The 22,517-nt window shown below is 37.1% G+C and overlaps 1 protein-coding gene across 1 annotated transcript; it reads right to left on the bottom strand.

Annotated features, from left to right (window-relative positions):
* Positions 1 to 124: 124 nt before the first annotated feature.
* On the bottom strand, positions 125 to 1,906 carry LOC123843507 (DDB1- and CUL4-associated factor 8-like). Its single transcript, XM_045872976.2, has one exon. The coding sequence runs from the start codon at positions 1,904 to 1,906 to the stop codon at positions 125 to 127; it is 1,782 nt and encodes a 593-aa protein (XP_045728932.1).
* Positions 1,907 to 22,517: the final 20,611 nt, after the last annotated feature.

The following is a 22,517-nucleotide window of genomic DNA, read 5'->3' as shown; positions in this document are numbered from 1 at the left end:
AGAGATGGAAAAGATGGTTTTTATGGTAGAAAATAGATAGAAAACAAAAACAAATTTATTGTTAAACTGAATGTTAAAGTCCAGCCTACTGAGGTGACATCTAGCTGGAGCAGGCATGAGGCCTTCAGGACGGAAAGCACCGCACACGGTCTTGGTTCTCTTCCTCCTCAGATGAACTGGAGGTACTGGAAGAAGCATCCGACTCTGCATCCATGACTCCAACTCCAGGAGCTCCCCAGTGCTGGTGATGACCTCTCTGTGTCAGGTGACGCATGAGGAACCAAAGCATGTGGCTGTCAAACAGGTCAGTGTGGTGTATGCGATCTTCATCCCGTTCTCGCTTGTTTCTCTTAATCATATTCTTTAACCCGCTCAGCTCAGTGGTTGCTTTAGCTGTGGGTGCCCAGATCTTGGCATCATGATCTAGGCCACTGGTCGCCAGCACAGGTAGGTAAGGATGGGGCTCAAGACAGTTTATGGTGCCTCCCTTGTCTCCCTCCATGAACTGAACGATCTGGCGGGATGATTTTTCCCAGAGGAAGATGTGCCCACAATCACTGCCGCTCACCACAAACTCACTTCTGGGGCCATAGAAATTGACACCTTTGATTGTGGCATTATTTCTGTGCCCCTTGTATCTCTTAACATACTGGGCTCCATCTCCATCAGAGGAGTTGAAGAGATAAATATCTTCATCATTATAACTGGCCAGGAGCTCTGTGCCATCGTGGCTGTACACAAGGCAGGTGATGTTTGCTTTGGAATCACAGTTGACTAGGTGATGAGGACAGAATTTCTTGAGTACCCCATTATTCTCATTCTCATTAATTTTCCTTTGGTCATAAATTCTTACAAACTGATCTCTTCCGCCCACCGCAAACTGGTAAGTACTGGCAGGATTCACATGGATTGTATACAGCCCCACTTTCTTCTCCCTCTCTTTGGTTACCACCACTCTGGAAGCTGGCTGGCCTTGTCTGAGGTCAATGGCGAAAACAACTGCATCTTCACCTGAAGTTAGGAACTTAAAAGGGGAGTCTGGCTCCAGAGCCAACTTATGGGAGGCTCCCCTGTGCTGGGCCACACGCTTAGTATTCTTACAGTGTGGTAGAGCAGAGAGCTCTGCTATGCGTACCTGCCCATCACGGGCACACATGGCCATGGTGGAATCACCACAATTGGGAAGGAACTTGGCTTGGAAGACATTATTTTTGTGGCCACTCGCAAACTGCAGTACTGGCTGCCGACGCGCCCAGTCCCACACTATCACTCTAAGGTCATCACTGCTACTGGCCAGCCAGGTGCCACGCTGGTTAAAGTGCACAGTATTGACGCAACCATGATGGCCTTCAAGCTCATAGAGCAGGTGGAAACGCTGCACAAAGACTCTGGCCCCACAGGCCTCATATACAAAGCGGGCACTGGAACCCAGCTGCCGCTCTCGAAGAGCGGAAAGGACTTGCCAGCGAGGGCGGGGCAGGGTAGATGTTTCGGAGGACACCCAGTCCTCCAGGGCCCGATCCTCATCTGATAAATACTGATCACGGTTAGCTTCATCGCACCGTACCTGAGGCTGTTCTGCGGCCGCTCCTCTCTCCTCTTCCGCTCCTAGCTCCTCCTCTTCTGCTGAGCGGTAAGGGAATAGGTTTTCCTCACAGATGAACCCGTCCGAGTCTTCCGTGCTTTCAAAGTTGGTGTTTTCGGCTGAACTTTCTGCGTCTGTGCCTTGACCTTCTGGGCTGGCCTGGCTGAGGACGCCACCATCTCTGGTCAAATTCAAGCTCAGTTCAGTATCTGAAGATGTCTCTCTCCTGGCATCCACTTCAGACTGCTCCTCAGGGCTCTTAGGCAGGCTGCTTCTTCCCAAGTCTTGTGGGCCATCTGAGCCGCTCCCGTTGTCAGACATCTTAAATGACGCTTGCTGTAGCCTGTCTGGAGTGGGAAAAAGCCCCACAAGTTGGAGGAAGGGAGGAGGCCCGGCCCGGCTGGGGACAGACCAGGGAAAACTGGCTAGGCCTAGCGGCAAGACGCTAACGCGGTAAGCCAAAGCCGGAAGGGGGATTAGCCGGCTGAAGCAGTTGGAAGTATGGGAGCTGGTGAGGTTCAGAAGACTTTGTCCCGACTAGCATCTCGCGGTATCTCAGGACTGCTCAGCCTCTTCCAGGCCCTCAGCCCCACCCCCGCAACTATCTTACACTTGTCAGTGGCTGTACGTTCTGTTCTTTTGAAAATGGGAACACGTTACACTTTGGGAAAATATTCTCAGAGAACTATCAGCAAAAGTGATACTCTTTAGGCAGAACTGTTATCATAAGACTCTCAGTGCTTTGCTTGAACGTGATGTACATTGCTTTGCTTGAACATGATGTACAGTATGAAATGAAGAAATAGGCACACACAATGAAGGATTGCTAAGGTCCCCAAAGCTAGTGAGTTTATGACGTACAAAAAATATCTTCAGCAAATCAAACAACTTTAGGGAAACTTTGACAGCTCTAATTGGTAGAAATGTCGTCAATAAAAGACACATTGCCTAGTTAACTGCATTTTAGATTTAAAAATACTTTTTAGTATGAGTAGATCCCAAATATTGCAATGGACATACAGCTACCAAAAAATACTCATTTTTTTTTATCTGCAATGCAAATTTAACTGTGTGTCCTGTATTTTTATTTGTTACATCTGGCAGACTTTCTTAGAAGAGTAATTTAGTCCCTCAGTGTAATCAAGGCTGAAATCAACTAGTCAGTTCAAAGTAGACATTGAAATCAGTAATTGCTTCACCAATTTGAGATAGAAGCACAACCTTTTTCTTTTTCCACCAGAGATTCTATGTATTTATTTGGGGTTAATTCAATTCAGGATACTTAGGGAACATCAACACGATTTAATGAAAGAAAAATTTATTTTGTGATGTCATAGAACTATCAAAATATTTTAAATATTTCCCAGAATATTTCAGAGGCTTCTTGGGGGCCTTTTAGGAAGAGAAAACAGCTTTTCAGAGACAGTTAATTGGCACTGCTGTGTTAAGTTCAGAGCTTCTCCAAGTGAATTATCTAAGGTATGTCAGTAAATTTTCAAAGGGCTACAGTAAACCACTAAGAATGCCGGAATGAGGAAAACAAGATTTCCCTCAGAGCAATTGCAAGATCAATGCAAAATTGATTAAACATAGAAGTATAAAGTCTTCTAAAGAAAGAGAATGGTTCCAAGGTGGTAGTAATGGAAAGACACGTAAAAGAATATTCACAGCAATTTGTAAAGAATAGCACAACAACTTGAAAACCACCTGAAAGCCCATCAAGAGTAACATGCATAAATAAATCAGCATATATTCCTATAATGGAATAATGTACAAAAGTGAGGATTAATGAATTAAATACATTAACATGGATGAATCTTAAAAACAGAATGATCAATGGAAACACAAGTGAAAGAATAGTCAATAATTTCATTTTTATGCAGATCCTTATAGTTTTCATACTAGTAAAACTATTTTAAAAGGCAAGGAAATAATTGACTCAAACTTCAGGGTAATTATTACCTTTACAGGAGGGGTGGAAGTTAAAATCTGGTAGAGAGGGAGCTTCAAAAATTCTTGGTAGTATTTATGGCTTGCTCTGAATATAGGTATGTTATTATTCTTTTTGTTATTTATTGCCTGGCATATGCAATGGAACAGTTCCAGTGTTAGAGGTTAAATCAGGTCATTTTAACCTGATGCTATTGTATTAATCTGACCTTTTTTCTACACGCTCATTAAGCAAATTTTAACTATAAATTGGCTTTTCATTTAAGTTTTCTTTTAATTTAATTGATCTGTTTGGTTTATTTCCATTCCCATTCATTCACCAAAAATTTATTAGAGCTTCAATGCACAATGTAATGTTCTAGGTCCTGATATTACAGGTGGTGAATAAGAGTGGTAATTCCTTCACTCATGGAGTATATAATATAGCAGAAAAAAGTGATAGTAGACAAGTCAATACATCATATGAGGCAGTGATGAATATTATGGAGAGAAATAAAGGTGTGTAAGTAGATACAGACTGCATGCTGTTATTTTAGATAGTGCATTCAGGGAAAGTCTTTTTACAGGATGACATTTAAGTAGAGGGCTGAATGCAAAGAGAAATGGAGCATTGCAAATATCTAAGATAACAACATTCTCTACAGAATGACATTTGAGTGCAAATGTTTAAAATAGTAGCATAAAAAATAAAATACTATCACAATATGAATGTTCACGGAACTTTGAGGAGGCCACTGTGACTGAAGCAATATAAGTACACATTAGGGAGAGTGTCAGCAATGGGACTGGAAGAATCAAAGGCCAACTGAAGAACCTTTTTGAACATCATAAGGAATTTTAATGTTTATTTCATTCTATGTGTACTGGAAAGCCTTTAGATGCTTGTGAGCAGGGTAATGGCATTATCTTACTTTTTATATATTTTTAAAGATTTTATTTATTTCAGAGAGAGAGAGTACACAAGCGGGGTCGGGGGGTGACAGGCAGAGGGAGAGGGAGAAGCAGACTCCCCGCTGAGCAGGGAGCCTGATGTGGAGCTCCATCTCAGGACCCTGAGATCATGACCTGAGCTGAAGGCAGACGCTTAACCGACTGAGCCACCCAGACGCCCCCTCTTACTTACTTTTTAAAAATACGGTACTGGCGGGCACCTGGGTGGCTCAGTTGGTTGGGCGACTGCCTTCGGCTCAGGTCGTGATCCTGGAGTCCCGGGATCGAGTCCCGCGTCGGGCTCCCTGCTCAGCGGGGAGTCTGCTTCTCCCTCTGACCCTCCCCCGCTCATGTGCTCTCTCTCTCTCTCTCTCTCATTCTCGCTCTCTCAAATGAATAAATAAAAAAAATAAAATCTTTTAAAAAAATATGGTACTGGCTGCTGTGAGAATAGAATGGAGTGGGGAAAGCAGAAGTATTCAACAGTTGCTATAATGTAGGTGAGAAATTAAGGTGGCTTAAACTAAGGTGAGGATAGTGCAGGTGGTGAAAATTAGTTAGCTTTGGAATATGCTTTGGAATATACATTGGAAGTAGAAATTATAGCATTTACTGATGAGTCGAATCTGAGTATGAGATAGAATAGTCTGGCTACTGGCAAGAAACACATATCATTTGGACCATCTGAAGCAGTTAAATAAGTGGGCTTTTTACAAAGGTGGGAGAAGCCTGTAGGGAAATCACAAGGGAAAGATCAGGACCTCAGGGCTATTATGAGCAGGAGGATATTATACTCCTAGGCCTAAAGGTGGGGAGGGGAGAGAGCAGTTATCAAAAACCTAAAACAGAGAGGGTGGTGTGGAGAGTGTGACCTGACAGGAGCTATCATTAGCCTTCCCTCAGTGAACCCATAAGGAGGGAGCCAGGGAAACAAATTCTCCAAGTTTATTCTTCTCCTTCTGCTCACGTACTGATACTTCCCACCAAGTCATGTGGAGAAGGTAGGATTTTGTATCCTGTAACTTCACTGAATGTATTCATTTTAACAATGTATGTGTGTGTGTGAGAGAGAGAGAGACAGAGACAGAAAGAGACAGAGAAAGTATGTGTGGAGTCTTTAGAATTTTCCATATATTAGATCATGTCATTTACAAACAGATAATTTTACTTCCTATCCAATTTGGATGCCCTTTATTTCTTTTTTTCTTGCCTTAATTTCTCTAATCGTTCCAGTCCTATGCTGAATAGAAGTGTCTAAAGCATGCATCCTTGTCTTTTTCCTGATATTAGAGGAAAATCTTTTAATTTTTCACCATTGAGTATGATGTTACCTGTGAGCCTTTTATATATGGCCTTTATTATGTTGAAGCCAATTTCTTCTATACCTAGTTTGTTAAGAGTTTTTATCATGAAAAGGTACTGAGTTTTATCAAGTGGTTTTTTTTTTGCATCTATTATGATGATCATGTGGTTTTTACTCTTCATTCTGTTAATATGGTATGTCACATTGATCTCTTTATGTTGAATCATTCTTGCACTCCAGGGATAAATCCCAGATGGTCATGGTGTATGATCCTTTTAATGTGCTATGAAATTTTGTTTGCTAGTTTTCTATAGAAGATATTTGCATCTATCTTCATTAAGAATAAGAATATTGGCCTAGTTTTCTTCTAGTGTATTTGTCTGGATTTGCTATCAGGGTAACTAACAATTAACTATTAAAAAGGAAATTAAGAAAATAATCTCATTTAGGGGCAGCTGGGTGGCTCAGTTGGTTAAGCATCTGCCTTTGACTCAGGTCATGATCTCAGGGTTTGAGGATGGAGCCCTGGTTGGTTGGTCGGCTCCCTGCTCAGGGGGGAGTGTGTTTCTCCCTCTCCCTTTGCCTCCTCCCTCCTGCTCGAGCTTGCTCTCTCTCTCTCTCTGATAAATAAATAAAATCTTTAAAAAAAGAATCAGTGATAACTCCCATGTGTTTACAAGAAACAGTAAGTGAATGGTGGTGAAATTTACTGAAATAAGGGCTAGAGAGATGGGAATGGAAGAATCAAGAGTTTTGTTTTATTTATGTCAAGTATAAAAATACGCACTAAACATTGAGACAAAAGAAAAATTTAGTGATAATTGGATACAGATGTCTGAAGTTTATAGGAAAGATTATAAATATAGAAATAAATTTGGAAATCATTAGTCATTGGGAATAAAGGAAATCACCTGGGGAGTGAGTAGACAGTGAAAAGAGCAAAGATATGAGGGTTGGGCACTGTATTTATTTTAGGAAGAAAAAGAGAATCTAACTATATGGAGCCAAAGGAGTGGCCAGTTATCCAGTAGAAAAACATGAGAATATGAAGAAAGTGTAGAAACTGTTTCACAAGGGGAGGAGTGATCAACTGTGAGAAGTTATGATTAGGGCTGAGAACTGACCACTGGATTTGGTAACAGGGTGGTGACAAGTGACTTGTTAGAACTGTTTTATAGCACTTGTGAGAACAAGTGCTTGCCCAGGGAAGTCTGAGGAGAGAGAGTAGAAGGAAGAAGTGAAGACAGTGGGTAAAGATAGCTCTTATAGGGGTTTTATTGCATGGCGGAGAAAAGAATTGGAGCTCCAATGGGGAATGAGTCAAGGGAATTTTTTTAAACCTTAGTTATCACAGAATGTTATATACTACTAACAGTGATTTAGTAGTATGGGTGAAAACTGCTAATGCAGGGGAGATAGAAGAATTTTCAGGAGGAAAGTCTTGAATAGGAGAGAAAGAATAGGATTTAATGTACAGGTAGAGGAATTGTAACAGAAGGGGAGACAAAATATGTAGCACAGAGGCAAGTAGGTTGTTAGATTTGGTGGTGGAAGAATGTACATATTTTCTTCTAATTGCTTCTGTTCTCCCAATGAATAAAGAAAGAAGGGTTTCTTTCTAAGAATGAAGAAGATTAAAGCTGTGTGGATCTTCGAGGCAGAAGAAGGTATTGAATAGTCAACTCAGAAACAAGAGGATGTCCAGCAGGGGAATGGAGAATTGTTGCCTATAAACAGAGAGGGTTCACTTGTGGTTTTATACCATAAAAGGAAAAAAAGAGACAGCATGGTTATTTGTTTTTCTCTATTTCAAACACTCAACAGGAGTAGAGTAGACAAATACTTGGATTCAAACTAAATTCTGAATTCTTTTGCTAGTTGAGGATAATGGAAAGTTGGGAGGGGGCAAAGGAGGTTAGATTCTACATAGTGAAATTATTATAATGAACTGCAGAATTTAACTATTTTAAAAAAGGGAATTAAGGACAAGACTGGGAAGATGAAGAGGGCAAATTTGATAGGGTGAGCAGATTGGAGGCCGCAGTGGAGTCGACTAGAGTTCACTTTTGCTTCACTGCCTTATAGCCTTTAAGTATATATGAAGCTTAAGAGGACAGGATAACCCAGAGCACTGTAATCTGTACCAAGCTATTAAAGTAAAAGCAATTTGATTAAAAGATTAACTCACTCTAAGACGTGGCTGACTAGTAAGCTTAATTTTCCCAGAAGCTATTTCCTAAATCTAAGAGGACTTCCTACTCTAGGAGAAATATTTTTTAGAAGAAACCTTCCAGAGCCATTTGAATATCCCAGGACATTGCTGTAACTACTCTTACAGACCAGCAATATGGCAGAATCAATATAATTCTGAAAGTGTCAGTTGAAGAGGAGACTTTATCTGATTACCTCAGTGGGTTTGGGGATTCAAGAGAGAATCATTTCTAAAATGTTATATTACCTCCCTCATGTAATGGGCTTGTCTTGTTTTCTATGCTCATAGAAATAACATCCCATTGAGGGACAGACTTGTAAACCAGTATCATGAAGTGAAGTGAATACTAAGATTAATAGAAATGTTTCTGTGAAGATTTTATAAGGTATTGGCAAAACTTATATTTGTATGTGCTTCCTAGATTTTAGAAATACCTATTCAAATGTTTAGGAAGTCCAGAACTCAAGATGCCCTTTGGAATAAAAAAGGAAAAAAATCTCTATATTCTGGAACAATTTCCATTATAAACAAATAATTAAGATAGCAAAATGTATGCTAATGAAATTATTAACAGAGGATCCCTTGAAAGTAGAGTGACAGGAGAGGCCGTTTTGAGGTAGACTTAGGACTTCGATGGGCTTCCAGGAAAGATATTTGAGCATAACACTGAAGGAAGAGCAATAGAACAGCACTGCCACCTAACATGAATTTTCTTCTGGGCCCTTGTGTATGCATGCCCACACCCCTGTGTCATCCTCATTCTGCCTCAGTCCCTTTTCTGTGTGGGATGCTGCAAGGTGGGAAGCCATGGGAAGCAGTTGAAGATTAATACATGGTCTGTGATGGGAGGGAGGAGACAGCATGATAGATTCTGGAAAATGGAAAGTCTTGGTATGATTGGAGCACCAAGTGTGAACAACAGTATGAGACAAGGCCATCCTATAACTTGGAATGCTTTATTGCAGCATTTCTCAAACCTTTTGGCCTCAGGACCTCTTTGCATTCTTAAAAATTATTGAGAATCCCGGGGCGCCTGGGTGGCTCAGTCGTTAAACATCTGCCTTCGGCTCAGGTCATGATCCCAGCGTCCCGGGATCGAGCCCCACATCGGGCTCCCTGCTTGGCAGGGGGCCTGCTTCTCCCTCTCCCACTCCCCCTGCTTGTGTTCCCACTCTCGCTGTGTCTCTCGTCAAATAAATAAAATATTAAAAAAAAAATTATTGAGAATCCCAAAATACTTGTATGTATGTGATTTACATGTACTGATTTTGCCATATTAGAAATTAAAGCTCAGAAATATTTAAGTAACTAAAACAAGAATACACTCATTACATGCTAACATAAATAATATATTTTTATAAAAGATAATCAATTTTTCCCAAGCAAAACAAATTTAATGCGACAATTGGCATTGTTTTACAATATCACATATTTTTTTTATTGTCTGGTTTCATAGAAAACATCTGGGTTCTCCTTTCTGCTTCTTCAAGCAATCTGTTGCAATATCACAAGTTATGCAGTATTTGGAAAACTCAACTGTACATTTGTGAGAGAATGAGGGCAAAAAAGGCAAATAACGTTTTAGGAGTATTATGAACATAATTTTGACCATTCAGACCTACTAAAAGGGTCTCACAGACACCACCCCCCACCATGGGTCCCCAAACACACTTTGACAACTGCCACTTTCTCATAAAGGCTTACAGGGAACAGGTTAGATTCCATCTAGTAGATGATGCATAGATACTTAAATAATTTAAGTAAGGATTGGATTTGCATTTTTTAATCATTAATCTCAGGGTGGGAAATAAGTTAGATGGAGGCAAGATTAAATGTTTGGAAACTAAATTTGAATAATTTCTCACATTCTCTCTGGAAGGACTGTTTTGCAAACAGATACATAATACCAGTGTTAATTTTTTTTTAAGTGTCTAGTTTCCTCTACTCAAGAGTAAGTTACGTGAAAGTAGGTACTGCTTTTGATTCTTTATAAGTACAGCTTTTGGCAGAGTATACAGAATAGGCACCCAGTGAAGATTTGTTGAAAATAAGTGAAAGAAGTAACTAAATGGTTATCAGTACATTGCAGATAAATGATGATCTAGTCTTGAACTTAATGGCAGTGGCAAAACAGAGTAGATTCAAGAGATGTACTGAATTCACTGTCAACTGACTGAAAATGCTTTGACCTACTTACTGGACAAAGACTGTGAGAGAAGATAAGGAACACCATTACTTTGGTCATCTACCTTATGTGACTGTGATTCAGGGTCAATAGGAGAGATAGAATGGGGTGAGGTTTGAAGGGGTGCTCTCTGGTTTCATTTTGAATATGATAAATTTCAGATGCTTGTGGGATTTGAGCCTCTCCTAGGGCCTTAGGCAGTTTTAAAGTTACATAGTGTCTTATCTAACTAAGCTGAGATCACAGTATATTCTAATATTTGTTATCAATGCTTAAATATTTTAGTATTTGTTTTTAATACTTTTGATGTTTTAGTGTTTATTTTTAATGTCTTAGTACTTTATTTATTTTTTTTTTTTTATTTATTTTTTTTTTTTTTAAAGATTTTATTTATTTATTCATGAGAGATAGAGAGAGAGAGAGGCAGAGGCAGAGGGAGAGGCAGGCTCCCCGCGGAGCAGGGAGCCCGATGCGGGACTCGATCCCAGGACCCCGGGATCATGATCTGAGCTGAAGGCAGACGCTTAACCGACTGAGCCACCCAGGCGTCCCTGTCTTAGTACTTTAAATAATTAATTAGAATTTGTAGATTTTTGCTGTCCTAAATTTATGGTTCTTTTAGTGGATGCCAATTAACCGCCAGCCAAGTGCGATTAATTTGGCTGTTGCACAGTGGCTTGTTTTCAGATTCACTACTTCTAAATTCCATCCATAATGTGGAAAGTTGAATTACTTCCACACCTCTAAAGGAATCTGCAGACCCCACTCTTAATATGAATGTGTGGTAGAAAATAGGAGACATAGCCTTTGACTTACAGAAACTGACCAACTCTCCTGTCACATCCTCCTACTTTCAAAGCCCCAACTAGGGTTGATGACACATTCAGAAGTATGCTTATCAGCATGCATGCATTTTTGTAATTCAAAATTCATTACATAGACATGATGTGATTGAGAATAAAGAAACATTATACAAAGAATATGTTGTGAACAACTTAAAATGAGTTCAGAAGGTAACAAAATAATCAGGCTTCATGTTTTCAAGAGAATAGCCCCCACAGACAGAAAGAATACTTTAAACACTAAAGGGACTCAGTTCTCATATCTTTTATTGCAGCTCATGTTTCCATCTGGCCAGAGTTGCTATTTTATCTAGTACTTTTCTATTTAGTATTATTCTGTCTTTACATTTTGTTTCCAACCTACTCTGTCAGCATAATTATTGCCCTGTCCCAGGAGGATGTGAATAATTTTAAAGTTAGAAAGAGAAGCATCTGCATAGATAGAAAATAGCAGTCATTTCATTATAGTCTATTTGTCTTTCTTTCATTTACGCCAAAAATGTATCAATATCTCCAAAGAATGAATGACTACTACCTGTCTTAAAAGCTGGATATGGCCCCCCAACTCTAATTATTTTCTTTGCTTCAAATTAAAAACAATTTGTGTTTGTGTAAGTTCGAGCTCTTGATATATACCATACATTTCTATCGGTTGCATAATTCAGTGAGTTATAGAAATTGTACCATTCAGGAAAGTAAAAATATAATTTTGAAAACTAAATTATCTTTGATTTTCATCAATTATTGATTATGCATTTAATAAAGCACATAATGAACATAGAAAACTGAATATTCATACATCTCACTAAAGATATTTATATAATTTAATTGAATAACAGAACATTATTTCTAAGAGTATGTAAGATAGATATTCATGATAATGTGTGAAATAAAGCTATAAAACTAAAATACGAAAAGAGTCTGATATAATCTAATGGAATTTTTACCATCCACCACGATAGAGAATTATGCACTTTAGATTTAAAAGTAACCAAAGGTGTATTTTATTAAATATATATTACTGGGAGTAGTCTTTCCTCCTAATGTATACTTAAGTCTCTGAAATAGATGGCAGGCCACATTTTACTGTTGGGCAGAGTCACTGCTCATGTGTGACATACCCTCTTGCTTTCTTGCCCATGCTTTTGCCTTAATGCTCAAACATGGTGAGTACTCTTGGGCTTCTTGTCAACATGCAGTAAGTAGGCTTGGACAGTGATCAGGGCCTGCTTTTTGTAGAAGTGCTGGCCATCCTTCTTGTTGGTGTTGTCTTTCACCACTGAATCTGTACATTTGTTGGACCTGGCATCAGTTTCTATGTACTGTTGGGGTACATAGACTCACTGCTGGGCAGTTCACATCAACTCTCTGTTTATATGGTTTGTTTCTTCTTTCTGTTGTCCCCCACACACACAACCAACCCACTTTCCATGAATATTGAATTTCAAGATTTAGATTTGGGGTGAATTAGGTGGTCCCCACTTTAGCCTCTGACATTAACCATGTTTTCTAGTCCAGCTTTTACTGGAGAATGTTGTTGCAGTGGGTTGGGGAAGATGGTGGTTATAAAGTACTTTATTTATTTTTATTTTTCTTATTATGTTCAATTAGCCAACATATAGTACATCATTAGCTTGTGATGTAGTGTTCAAGATTCATTAGTTGCATATAACACCCAGTGCTCATCACCACACGTGCTCTCCTTAATACCCATCACTCAGTTACCCCATCCTCCCACCTCCCTCTCTTCTGTAACCCTCAGTTTGTTTCCCAGAGTCCAGAATCTCTCATGGTTTGTCTCCCTCTCTGATTTCTTCCCATTCAGTTTTCCCTCTCTTCCCCTGTGGTCCTCTGTGCTATTCCTTATGTTCCATATATGAGTGAAACCATATGATAATTGACTTTCTCTGCTTGACTTATTTCACTTAACATAATCTCCTCCAATCCCATCCATGTTGATGTAAAAGTTGAGTATTCCTCCTTTATGATGGCTGAGTAATATTCCACTGTATATATGAACCACATCTTCTTTATCCATTCATCTGTTGAAGGGCATCTTGGCTCCTTCCACAATTCGGCTATTGTGGACATTCCTGCTATGGACATTGGGGTTATAAAGTACTTTAAAAATAACTTATACACAACTAATGAATTGTTGAACATTACATCAAAAACAAGAAAAAAAATAAGTGAATCCTCTTTACAGGGAAAGAGGTGAGTGGTAGTAGTTGGTTGCTTCCATTCAGTTTTCAAAAACACACATGAGAGGGCTAGAATGTACATGATTTCTGTGGCCAATTTTAGTCAAATACAAGCTAAAGCTGTGAAGCATCATAGGAGATTTTCTTATATGGCTTCTAAATAACCCCTAAAGTCAGTGTCAAAAATGAGACTGCAAATATAGTGTAATATCATATTCTTTGGAATAAATACATCACTTTCCACAGTGACTACTTTGAAAGGTAGTGCTCTTTTGAAACAAAAGATTTAGTGAGTTTGTTTAAAGCAATTAGTACATATTGTCACTCATTTTAGTTATGCCTCTTACATTCCAAGGGGAAGTCGCTCAAATAGCATGTGTTCATTACCAAGTGAGCTGTAAAGACAGTTATAATCAAAGAGGTCCAGAATAGAGAAGGGTCCCAAAGGTTTGGGCGGCTGGGGAAACAAGAGTTGAAGAGCAGAGACTAAACAACTGGCAAGAGGAAGAGGAAGAGTCCTCCTGGCAAAGGTTAGAAAGCTTCAGGATTGAGAATACACAAAGCTTGTTTCTTTTAGAACAGAACAGACACATTTTCATCAGGCTGATGATTTATGTATAAGGACAGTAATAAAAATCATTTGAAGATGAGATTGTTCAAGGCTTATTAAATAACCTTGAACTGTGGGGAGACAGTGCACTGTTATTCAACACAAATGTCATAAGTGCATAACCATGGAACATGACTGTTCTGAGTGATGAGTTCCCTCTTCATAGGAACAGGGGAATTGTGGTAGGCAGAATAATACCCCTCCCCCAAAACCTGTGAATTTACTAATTTACATGACAAAAGGGAATTTGTGGATGTGATTAAATTCAGGATTTTGAGATGGGGAGATTATCCTGGATTATCCAGATAGGCCCAATGTGGTCCTGAGGATCCTTATAAAAGAGAGGCAGGAGGGTCAGAGTCAGAGAAAAAGACGTGATGATGGAAGGAGAGGTTGGAGTAATGCAGGACCATGAAGCAAGGGATGTAGGCAGCCTCTAGAAGCTAAAAAAGGAAAAGAAATATATTCTGTCCTAGGGCCTCCAGAACAAATGAACCCTTGCCTACCCATTTTAGGCTTCTGACTTGCAGAACTGTAAGATAATAAACTCGTGTTGTTTTAAGCCACTAAATGTGTGATCATTTATTACAGCAGCAATAAGAAAGTAATATAGGGATGCATGTGTATATTAATCTCAGCAAGGTACTTCACAGTACCTTTAAAATGCTTCTGAGCTGAGGTGGAGAAGTTAAGACTATACAGTAATGTGTGCTATTAGATCCGAAACTGCCACAATAGATACACTCAAAACATGGTGTTTAAAAACATGGAATCCAGGGGCTGGGTTTGAATCCTGGTCCTGCCCTTTTCTAGTTTTATAATCTTGGATAAGCTGTTGGGCATTTCTGTGCTTCTGCAACCCTATAAGAAAAGTGGGATTAATTATTGCAACTATCTCAGAGAGAATTGTGTGATTAAAAAATTAATACAATTGATATTCATTAATTAATATTACATAAATTAATACTTTATTTTTTATTATGTTCAGTTAGCCACTGTATAGTGCATGGTTAGTTTTTGATGTAGTGTTCAATGATTCATTAGTTACATAAAACACCCAATATACATCACAACACATGCCCTCCTAAATTAATACTTTTGAAATACTTAGAACATTTCATGGTACCTAGTGAGCACTATGTAAAGGTTAGTTGTCATTATTATTAGTGCCAGCCTAAAGTAAATTTTGTAGTCACAAGGTTCAAGCCTCTGTACTTGATTTTACACATTTCAGCACTTGTATCAATGGTTTGAATAATGATATTAAAAACCAGTGATGTAAAATTGAGAGCTAAAATCGAAGGTCAGGCTAAAGCCAATGGAATAAAATATATTTAGGCTCAAAAAACAAAGGTTTACATCCCAAATATTCGCCAGCATCATGACATATTTATTTTAAATATATGAGTATCATCTTGTGATCATGTTCTACAGCTTGAATTGCAAATACAGTTAAACAAACTAAGTTTTTTTCAAAAATAAAGTGTGCAGTTTCATATATCATAGGACTAAATTACAGGACATCCATTATCTTCCTCCCTGCCCTAACCAACCCCCATGTCCAATTTGCTGAAAACATATGGCTTATAAAGACCTAAATGTTGGCAGGTGTAATGGGGAGGAAGGGTCAGTCCAACTTCTAAATCCAAATAAGGATCATCTGATAAGTTCCTTAATGTTTGTTTTACCACTGCCATATAGAGACATTTTTGACAACTAATTTTACAATCTTATAGCTAATCCCTATAAAAATCACCAGTGAGAATCTTCAAGGAAGGCTTAGCCTTTACTTAGCCCAACCATGGAGTCCTCTGTTTTGGGTACCCGTGGATATACTTCTTAGGACTCAATATTTTTCATCTCATACCCAGCTAGGAGTACAGCAGCAAAATAGGTTTAGGACAGTGATTGAAAAAAATAATTTAAAAATATCAGTCATCACTTGCCTAGAGCCAGGGTCATGGGAGAGGATTGAAAGCAAAGTAGCATGAGGGAAATTTTGGAAGATGATGGAAATAATCTATATCATGGTTTCTGTGGTAGTTATATGACTGAATACATTTGTTAAAACTCATCACACCATAGATTTAAAATGGATGATTTGTATTGCATATAAATTATACCTCCCTAAAGCTGCTTCCTTCCATTCGCCTTTCTTTATTCTCTCACCCTAGAGAACTGAAGACTCCTCATTTTCATCTTGCTAAACCTGAAGTGTGTTATAGAACTCTCTTTATATCTCTTTATATATTCCACCTATTTTAAAATTTATGTTTTAATTTAAAGTTAATAAATTACTCTTTCAATAGTTATTAACTCAGACATTTTCTTACTCTACCTTCTTTATATAAATGGAAGCATGCTCTTTACATTTATCAAATGCCTACTAAAAGGCAAGTGTTATAGATGCAACAGATAAAAGAGTGAGGAAGACAAAAATCCATGTCCTAATATACTAATACTAGGTGATAGCGCTAAGTAGAAAAATTAAGCAGGAGATGAGGATAGGAATGCTAGGATAGGGGTTATGGTTTTTGCAAAGTCTGGACAAAAGAAGACATGGAGAATGTACTGATTGAACATAGACTTCAAGGAGGAAAATAACTAGGTTAAATGGAGATCTATCTATCTATCTATCTATCTACCTATCTACCTATCTATCTATATTTATATATATATATAATTAAGTTATCTATCTATATTTATATATATAATTAAGTTACATGGAGATATGTGTATATATACATATCTCCATGTAACTTAGTTATTTTCCTCCTTGAAGTCTATGAATGAATATAAATAGACATCAAGTATGACTTTTCTGAGAAGAGAGGATGCTTGGAATGGTTGAAGAAGCAAAGAAGTCAGAATGGCTGCAGCAGCCATTCTGCAAAAAATGCAGAGTAGGTGGAGATGAGGCCAAGCAGGTAGCAGGATGCCAGACTATTTAGAACCACAGGATGGTGAGATTTCTTGGCAAGAAAGCAGACTTTGGAAAAAAGGCTTATGTGTGAGTTCTTTATTAGGGACTGTACCTCAGGAAGCAGCAGTGAGGAAGAGAGGAATCCAGGCAGAAAAGACAGGAGAGGGGAAAAAAAAGTTTAAAAAAATGTATTATTGAGCTGGCCACTATTACAAGTGACTGGTTGCTCCATTCATGGGATCATCTGAAAACTGCATTAAATGTTCCTCAGAGGCATTCATCTGGGGGATAAAAGTGAAATGAAAGGACATACATGTTCATAGATTGGAAATTTTATTATTGAAAATATGTCAATTTTCCCAAATTTGATGTACAAAATCAATACAATCAAAATAAAATTCCCAGCAAGTTTGTGTGTGTGTGTGTGTGTGTGTGTGTGTGTGTGTGTAGAGGCTAAGGGGAATGTGGAAATTGATGAATGATTCTAAAGTTTATAAAGAATTCAAGTATAGCTAAAACAACTTTGAAGAAGAACAAAGTTGGAGGATTAATACTCATAGATATCAACATTATGATTAAGACAGTGTGGTGTTGATACAGACAAATAGATCAGTGAAACAAAACAGAAAGGCCAGAAGCATAAGCACACACATAAGGGCTGAAATTATGAAAAAGTTGTCACTAAATATGTCATAGGAGAATATCTTCATGTGCTTGGGGAAAGGGGAAGATTGTTCCAACTATAAAGGAAAAGATCGACATGTTGGGCTATTTTAGAAAGTAGGAAATTCTCTTCATCAAAAGACACCATTTAACACCTAAGAACCCAGTATATTAAAACCTATATAACTGACAAAGTAATGTATCCACAATACACAAAGATCTGTAAGTTAATGAAAAAAGAGAAAATTCAAGTGAAAAAGGGACAAGAGATTTTTTAATAACCTTTCTAAAGAAGAATACAAAAGTAGTTTATAATCCTATGAAAAGATTCTCAAATTCATTAGTAACCAGGGGAATTCAAATTAAATCTACAACGTATATGTTCACTAGAATGAATACAATTGAAAAGACTGAAAAATGTCCAATTGGCAAAGATGTGGAGAAATGGAGCCTTCATATATTTCTTATTAGGGTATATGCTTATAGAATTACTCTGGAAAATTATTTGGCAGTATCTACTAAATTTGCAGATATTATGCATATCCTCTGATCCAACAATACCACTCTTGAGTATATACCCAATGGAAAGGGGCATATATGTTCATTAAAAGACATAGGAAAAAAAATTCACAGAAGCATTATTCATAATATCCCAAACTTGGAAACAACCCATATATTGGATAAATGAGTCATCTATTCATACAATGGCATGCTATATGACAAAGAAAAAGGGACTGCTACCGCACAAAACACCACTGATAAAGATAACACTTTGAGCAAATTAGAAGCCAGATATAAAAGACTACATACTATGTGATTCCATTTGTAAAATGTTCCAAAACAGGCAAATAATCTTTTTTTGAAAGTCAGGATACTCATAATCTTTTATGAAAAGGCAGGGAATATGATGGGGCCTCTGAGTGATAGAAACATATCATTTCTAGATCTGTGTGCTTTATGAATATGTGCACATTTTGTGAATAACTAATGCTGTTCACATGGGGTTTGTTGAGTTTTGTATAAATAATACCTAAAATTTTTAATTTTATTTAAAATTTGTGCCTACCTAAATGCATTTTTAGAAATACATGAGATGATATATGTCTCATGACTGGCATAATTGATATTAGCATAAAGGAAGGGGCTATATAATATTTGATCTTAAGTAGGACTGTGAATTAGTCTGGAAAAAGAGAGTTGTTAAGAACTGATCCCCCAAGTCTCATTCATATTAAAATAAAGTAAGAGGTTATGAGAACTGATAAGGAGAGAATATCACTTAGCTGCCCCTGAGAAAATTAATTATGGAGGGTGGTAGAAGAGAGGGATGTCCTAAGGGCCACTGGCACATGGTAATAGAGGGTGGCCTTTGGTCTCTGTGGTGATATGTAAGTTACCAAGCTTTGGTTAGACTGAGTCGAGTACACAAGCAGAGGGTAGCACTATATTGATTTAGGTAATACACTAAGATAGGGTGCTAAATCATTCCTCTTATTCTTTTCAAAAGTAGCTACATTATAGATGGAAAATAAATAGAAAGGACATTTATATTCACAGTATTTTATTTTTCAACAGAAGTTCTGATTTCTATTTATTAATATTTATAGATATTTACTTTATCTTATATATTTACACTTAAAAGATTAACAACATTTTGTTGTGAGCAATTTCATAACATACTTCATATTATTCCTATAAATTTATATTTTAGCATTAAATTTAGTTCATTTATGATAATTTTAATTTGCAAGTTATATTATTCTATCTGTAACACTACCACTGTGTATATGTGTGTCTGTGTGTTTTCAGTGGCATTTAAAATGCAGTGTATGATCTTTATAAAACATAAAATCTGAAAATAAAGAGTTAAAATGTAAATATATTACCTTGTTAAAATGTCAGCATCTACATTCAGCAGGTCAAATTTATTATTTATAATTATTGCAGACAGGTCTAGTTTTGGGTGGAGAAAAACAAAATTTTCAGTCCTGGCTGCTATTTACTCTCAGTGTAGTCTTCATTTGAGGTTTGCTGATCTGAGCCTTTATCTTAATATTAAAGAACATTTTGAAGTATTTTAGAAGGGGAATGCATCCCTTAGACAGTTTGCATGTCCTTTAAAAATGAGATCAGTATTTGATTGCATTTCCCTACATATTACAAATTTAACTGTCATAGGATAAATCTTACAGGGCTACTGAAAGATGCAGCTAAAGATTCTGACTTGATCCATGCAGTTTGTCCTTATGGATGGAGTCTTTCTGTCCTTCAGTTCGCATGTGGTACAACTTATTATCATGTTTCTTATTTTTAAAAATATGGAGTTTTGGGCGCCTGGGTGGCTCAGATGGTTAAGCGTCTGCCTTCGGCTCAGGTCATGATCCCAGGGTCCTGGGATCGAGTCCCGCATCGGGCTCCCTGCTCCTTGGGAGCCTGCTTCTCCCTCTGCCTCTCTCTCTCTCTATCTCTCATGAATAAATAAATAAAATCTTTAAAAAAATAAAATAATAAAAATACGGAGTTTCTTTTTTTGATTTTTTTTTATTATGTTAGTCACCATACAGTACTTCATTAGTTTGATGTAGTGTTCCATGATTCATTGTTTGTGTATAACACCCAGTGCTCCATACGATACGTGCCCTCCTTAATACCCATCACCAGGCTAGCCCATCCCCCTACCCCCCTCCCCTCTAAAACCCTCAGTTTGTTTCCTAGAGTCCATAGTCTCTCATGGTTTGTCTCCCCCTCTTATCCCCCGCTTCATTTTTCCCTTCCTTCTCCTAATGTCCTCCATGCTATTCCTTATGTTCCACAAATAAGTGAAACCATATGATAGTTGACTTTCTCTGCTTGACTTATTTCACTTAGCATAATCTCCTCCAGTTCCATCCATGTTGATGCAAAAGTTGGGTATTCATCCTTTCTGATGGCTGAGTAATATTCCATTGTACATATGGAGTTTCAAACATGGAATCTGAATGCAGTATTTGGTCTGAATCCTATAATGACATTAATATTTTGTTTCCCTTAATAATTACTTAGTGTTAAATATGTTTAAATATACAAGGTGTTACTCCATTTTCTCAGAAACAGAGTATATGCGCTTATTTCTAAGATGGTTCCTTTTGGCTAAACCATTACTTGTTTTCTCCCATTTTATAGTATATGTGAGATGGGTTAATTTAAAATGAAAATGTATCTAGAATATGCAAGCAGATCAACTGTATTTAGTTAAAATTAGGCAACAATCTATCATGTTGTTAATAAATGTGAGTATAGTTCTGTATTTACAGAATCCATTCTTTTGCTGTGAAGAATTAAACATGCTTACATGTTCTGTGTTTTTTAAAAATGAACTGACGAAATGAATTTTTATAACCTGCTTGTCTGTTTCCTGATTAACTTAATACATTCTTGCAGTTAGTAGGCAGGTAACCTACTCATTTATACTGCAATTACAGCTGGAGTAAAAACTTTTTTTTCCTTGTTTTTCCTAGCAGAAAATTAAATAATTTCTATATTCCAACCTGTTACAAACTCAGTTTCCCAATAGTTTATCCCAGCAAGATATACAAGGGACATTGTTCCTCACAAAAAGGTAGACACGATCATTAATAGAACACCCTTGCTTATATTTGGGAGATATGTAAATCCTCTAATATCAAATTTATCAGTAACTTCTTTCCACATGTAACCATATGACTTAAAATCAAGTAGAAAAATCCATGTAAACTATTATTTAAAATGTACTTCAAATGTAGAGAGCAGGGATATACACCTATTGATTATTTTTTACCACTTAAAATTTTTGACTACGTAATGCATGTACATGTTTCAAAAATCAAAATAATATAAAATACATGCTCAGATGTCTTATTACCATCCCACTCTCCAACCCATTCTACTCCACTATACTGATAAATATTTTTAATAGATTTTTTCTTATCTCCTCAGTATTTTCTGTAAATATATACAAATATGAAAATATATTCACAGGCCTTATTTCTTAGAAAATTGGTAGCATATATAGTATTTCATCTCTTTTTTTACTTTAAAATTTAATTGGGAAAAATAAAATTTTATTGGAGATCACTCTATTTTGGTACATAAAGACTATACTCATTCTTTTCACAAATTCATAATATTCTATTGTGTAGATGTAGCCTGAGTTATTTAATCAATTTTCTATTGATATACACATGGTTTGTTTCCAGTTGTTTACTATTACACTGCCTTGATGAGTAGCCTCACTCATATATCATTTAGAATGCATGCAGAATGCATTTTTATAGGACAAATACACAGAAGTGGGTATCATAGGTCAAAGGATAATTGTATTTGTATTTTGGTGTATAATGGCAGATTTCCCTGAATAGGAATTATACCATTTATCATTCTCACCAGCAATATATGGGAATGCTGTTTTCCCACAGCCTAATCAACTATGCCTTTTAAAAAAAAATTTAGAGCATGATAGGTGAGAAAAGTCATCTCTGTAGTGTGTTTCCATTTCTCTTATTATAAGTGAAAAATCAGAAAATTATTTTCTGTCTTTAAAGACCATTTGTGGGGCACCATGGTGGCTCACTGAGTTAAGCGTCCGACTCTTGATTTCAGCTCAGGTCATGATCTCAGGGTCGTGAGATCAAGTTCCATCTTGGGCTCCGTGCTTGGCATGGAGCCTGCTTAAGATTCTCTCTCTTCCTCTCCCTCTGTCCCTACCCACAACCTCCCTTAAAAAAAAAAAAAAAAAGACCATTTGTATTTGTCTTTCTGAGAATTGCAGGTTCATATTCCTTGCTAATTTTTCTATTGAATTTGTGATCGTATTATTCTTTATTTCTAGAAGCTCTTCATATCTTGAGGAGGCTAGTCTTTTGTCTGTGGTACAAACTATAAAGATGTTTCACTGTTTTTCATTTGTCTTTTACTTTGCTTGTGATTTAAAAATTAATTTAGTAAAATTTATTACTCTTTTCATTTAAGCTCTCTGAATTTTGACTCTTTTCTTAGCAAGTACTGCCCAACCACAGACTTTTAAAACTACACCCATATTTACGTCTAAATATTGTGGGGTTTCTTTTTTTTTTTTTAATCTTTAATCCAATTGGAA

The sequence above is a fragment of the Mirounga angustirostris genome, unplaced genomic scaffold (genome assembly GCF_029215605.1).
Source record: "Mirounga angustirostris isolate CCGP_5_RB_7025 unplaced genomic scaffold, mMirAng1.0.hap1 SCAF_11, whole genome shotgun sequence".
Lineage (NCBI taxonomy): Eukaryota > Metazoa > Chordata > Mammalia > Carnivora > Phocidae > Mirounga > Mirounga angustirostris.
This window is presented reverse-complemented; position numbering and strand designations above follow the sequence as displayed.

Bases quoted from the DNA above. Each gene is read 5' to 3' on its own strand.
- LOC123843507 (XM_045872976.2), bottom strand. From the start codon at position 1,906: ATGTCTGACAACGGGAGCGGCTCAGATGGCCCACAAGACTTGGGAAGA.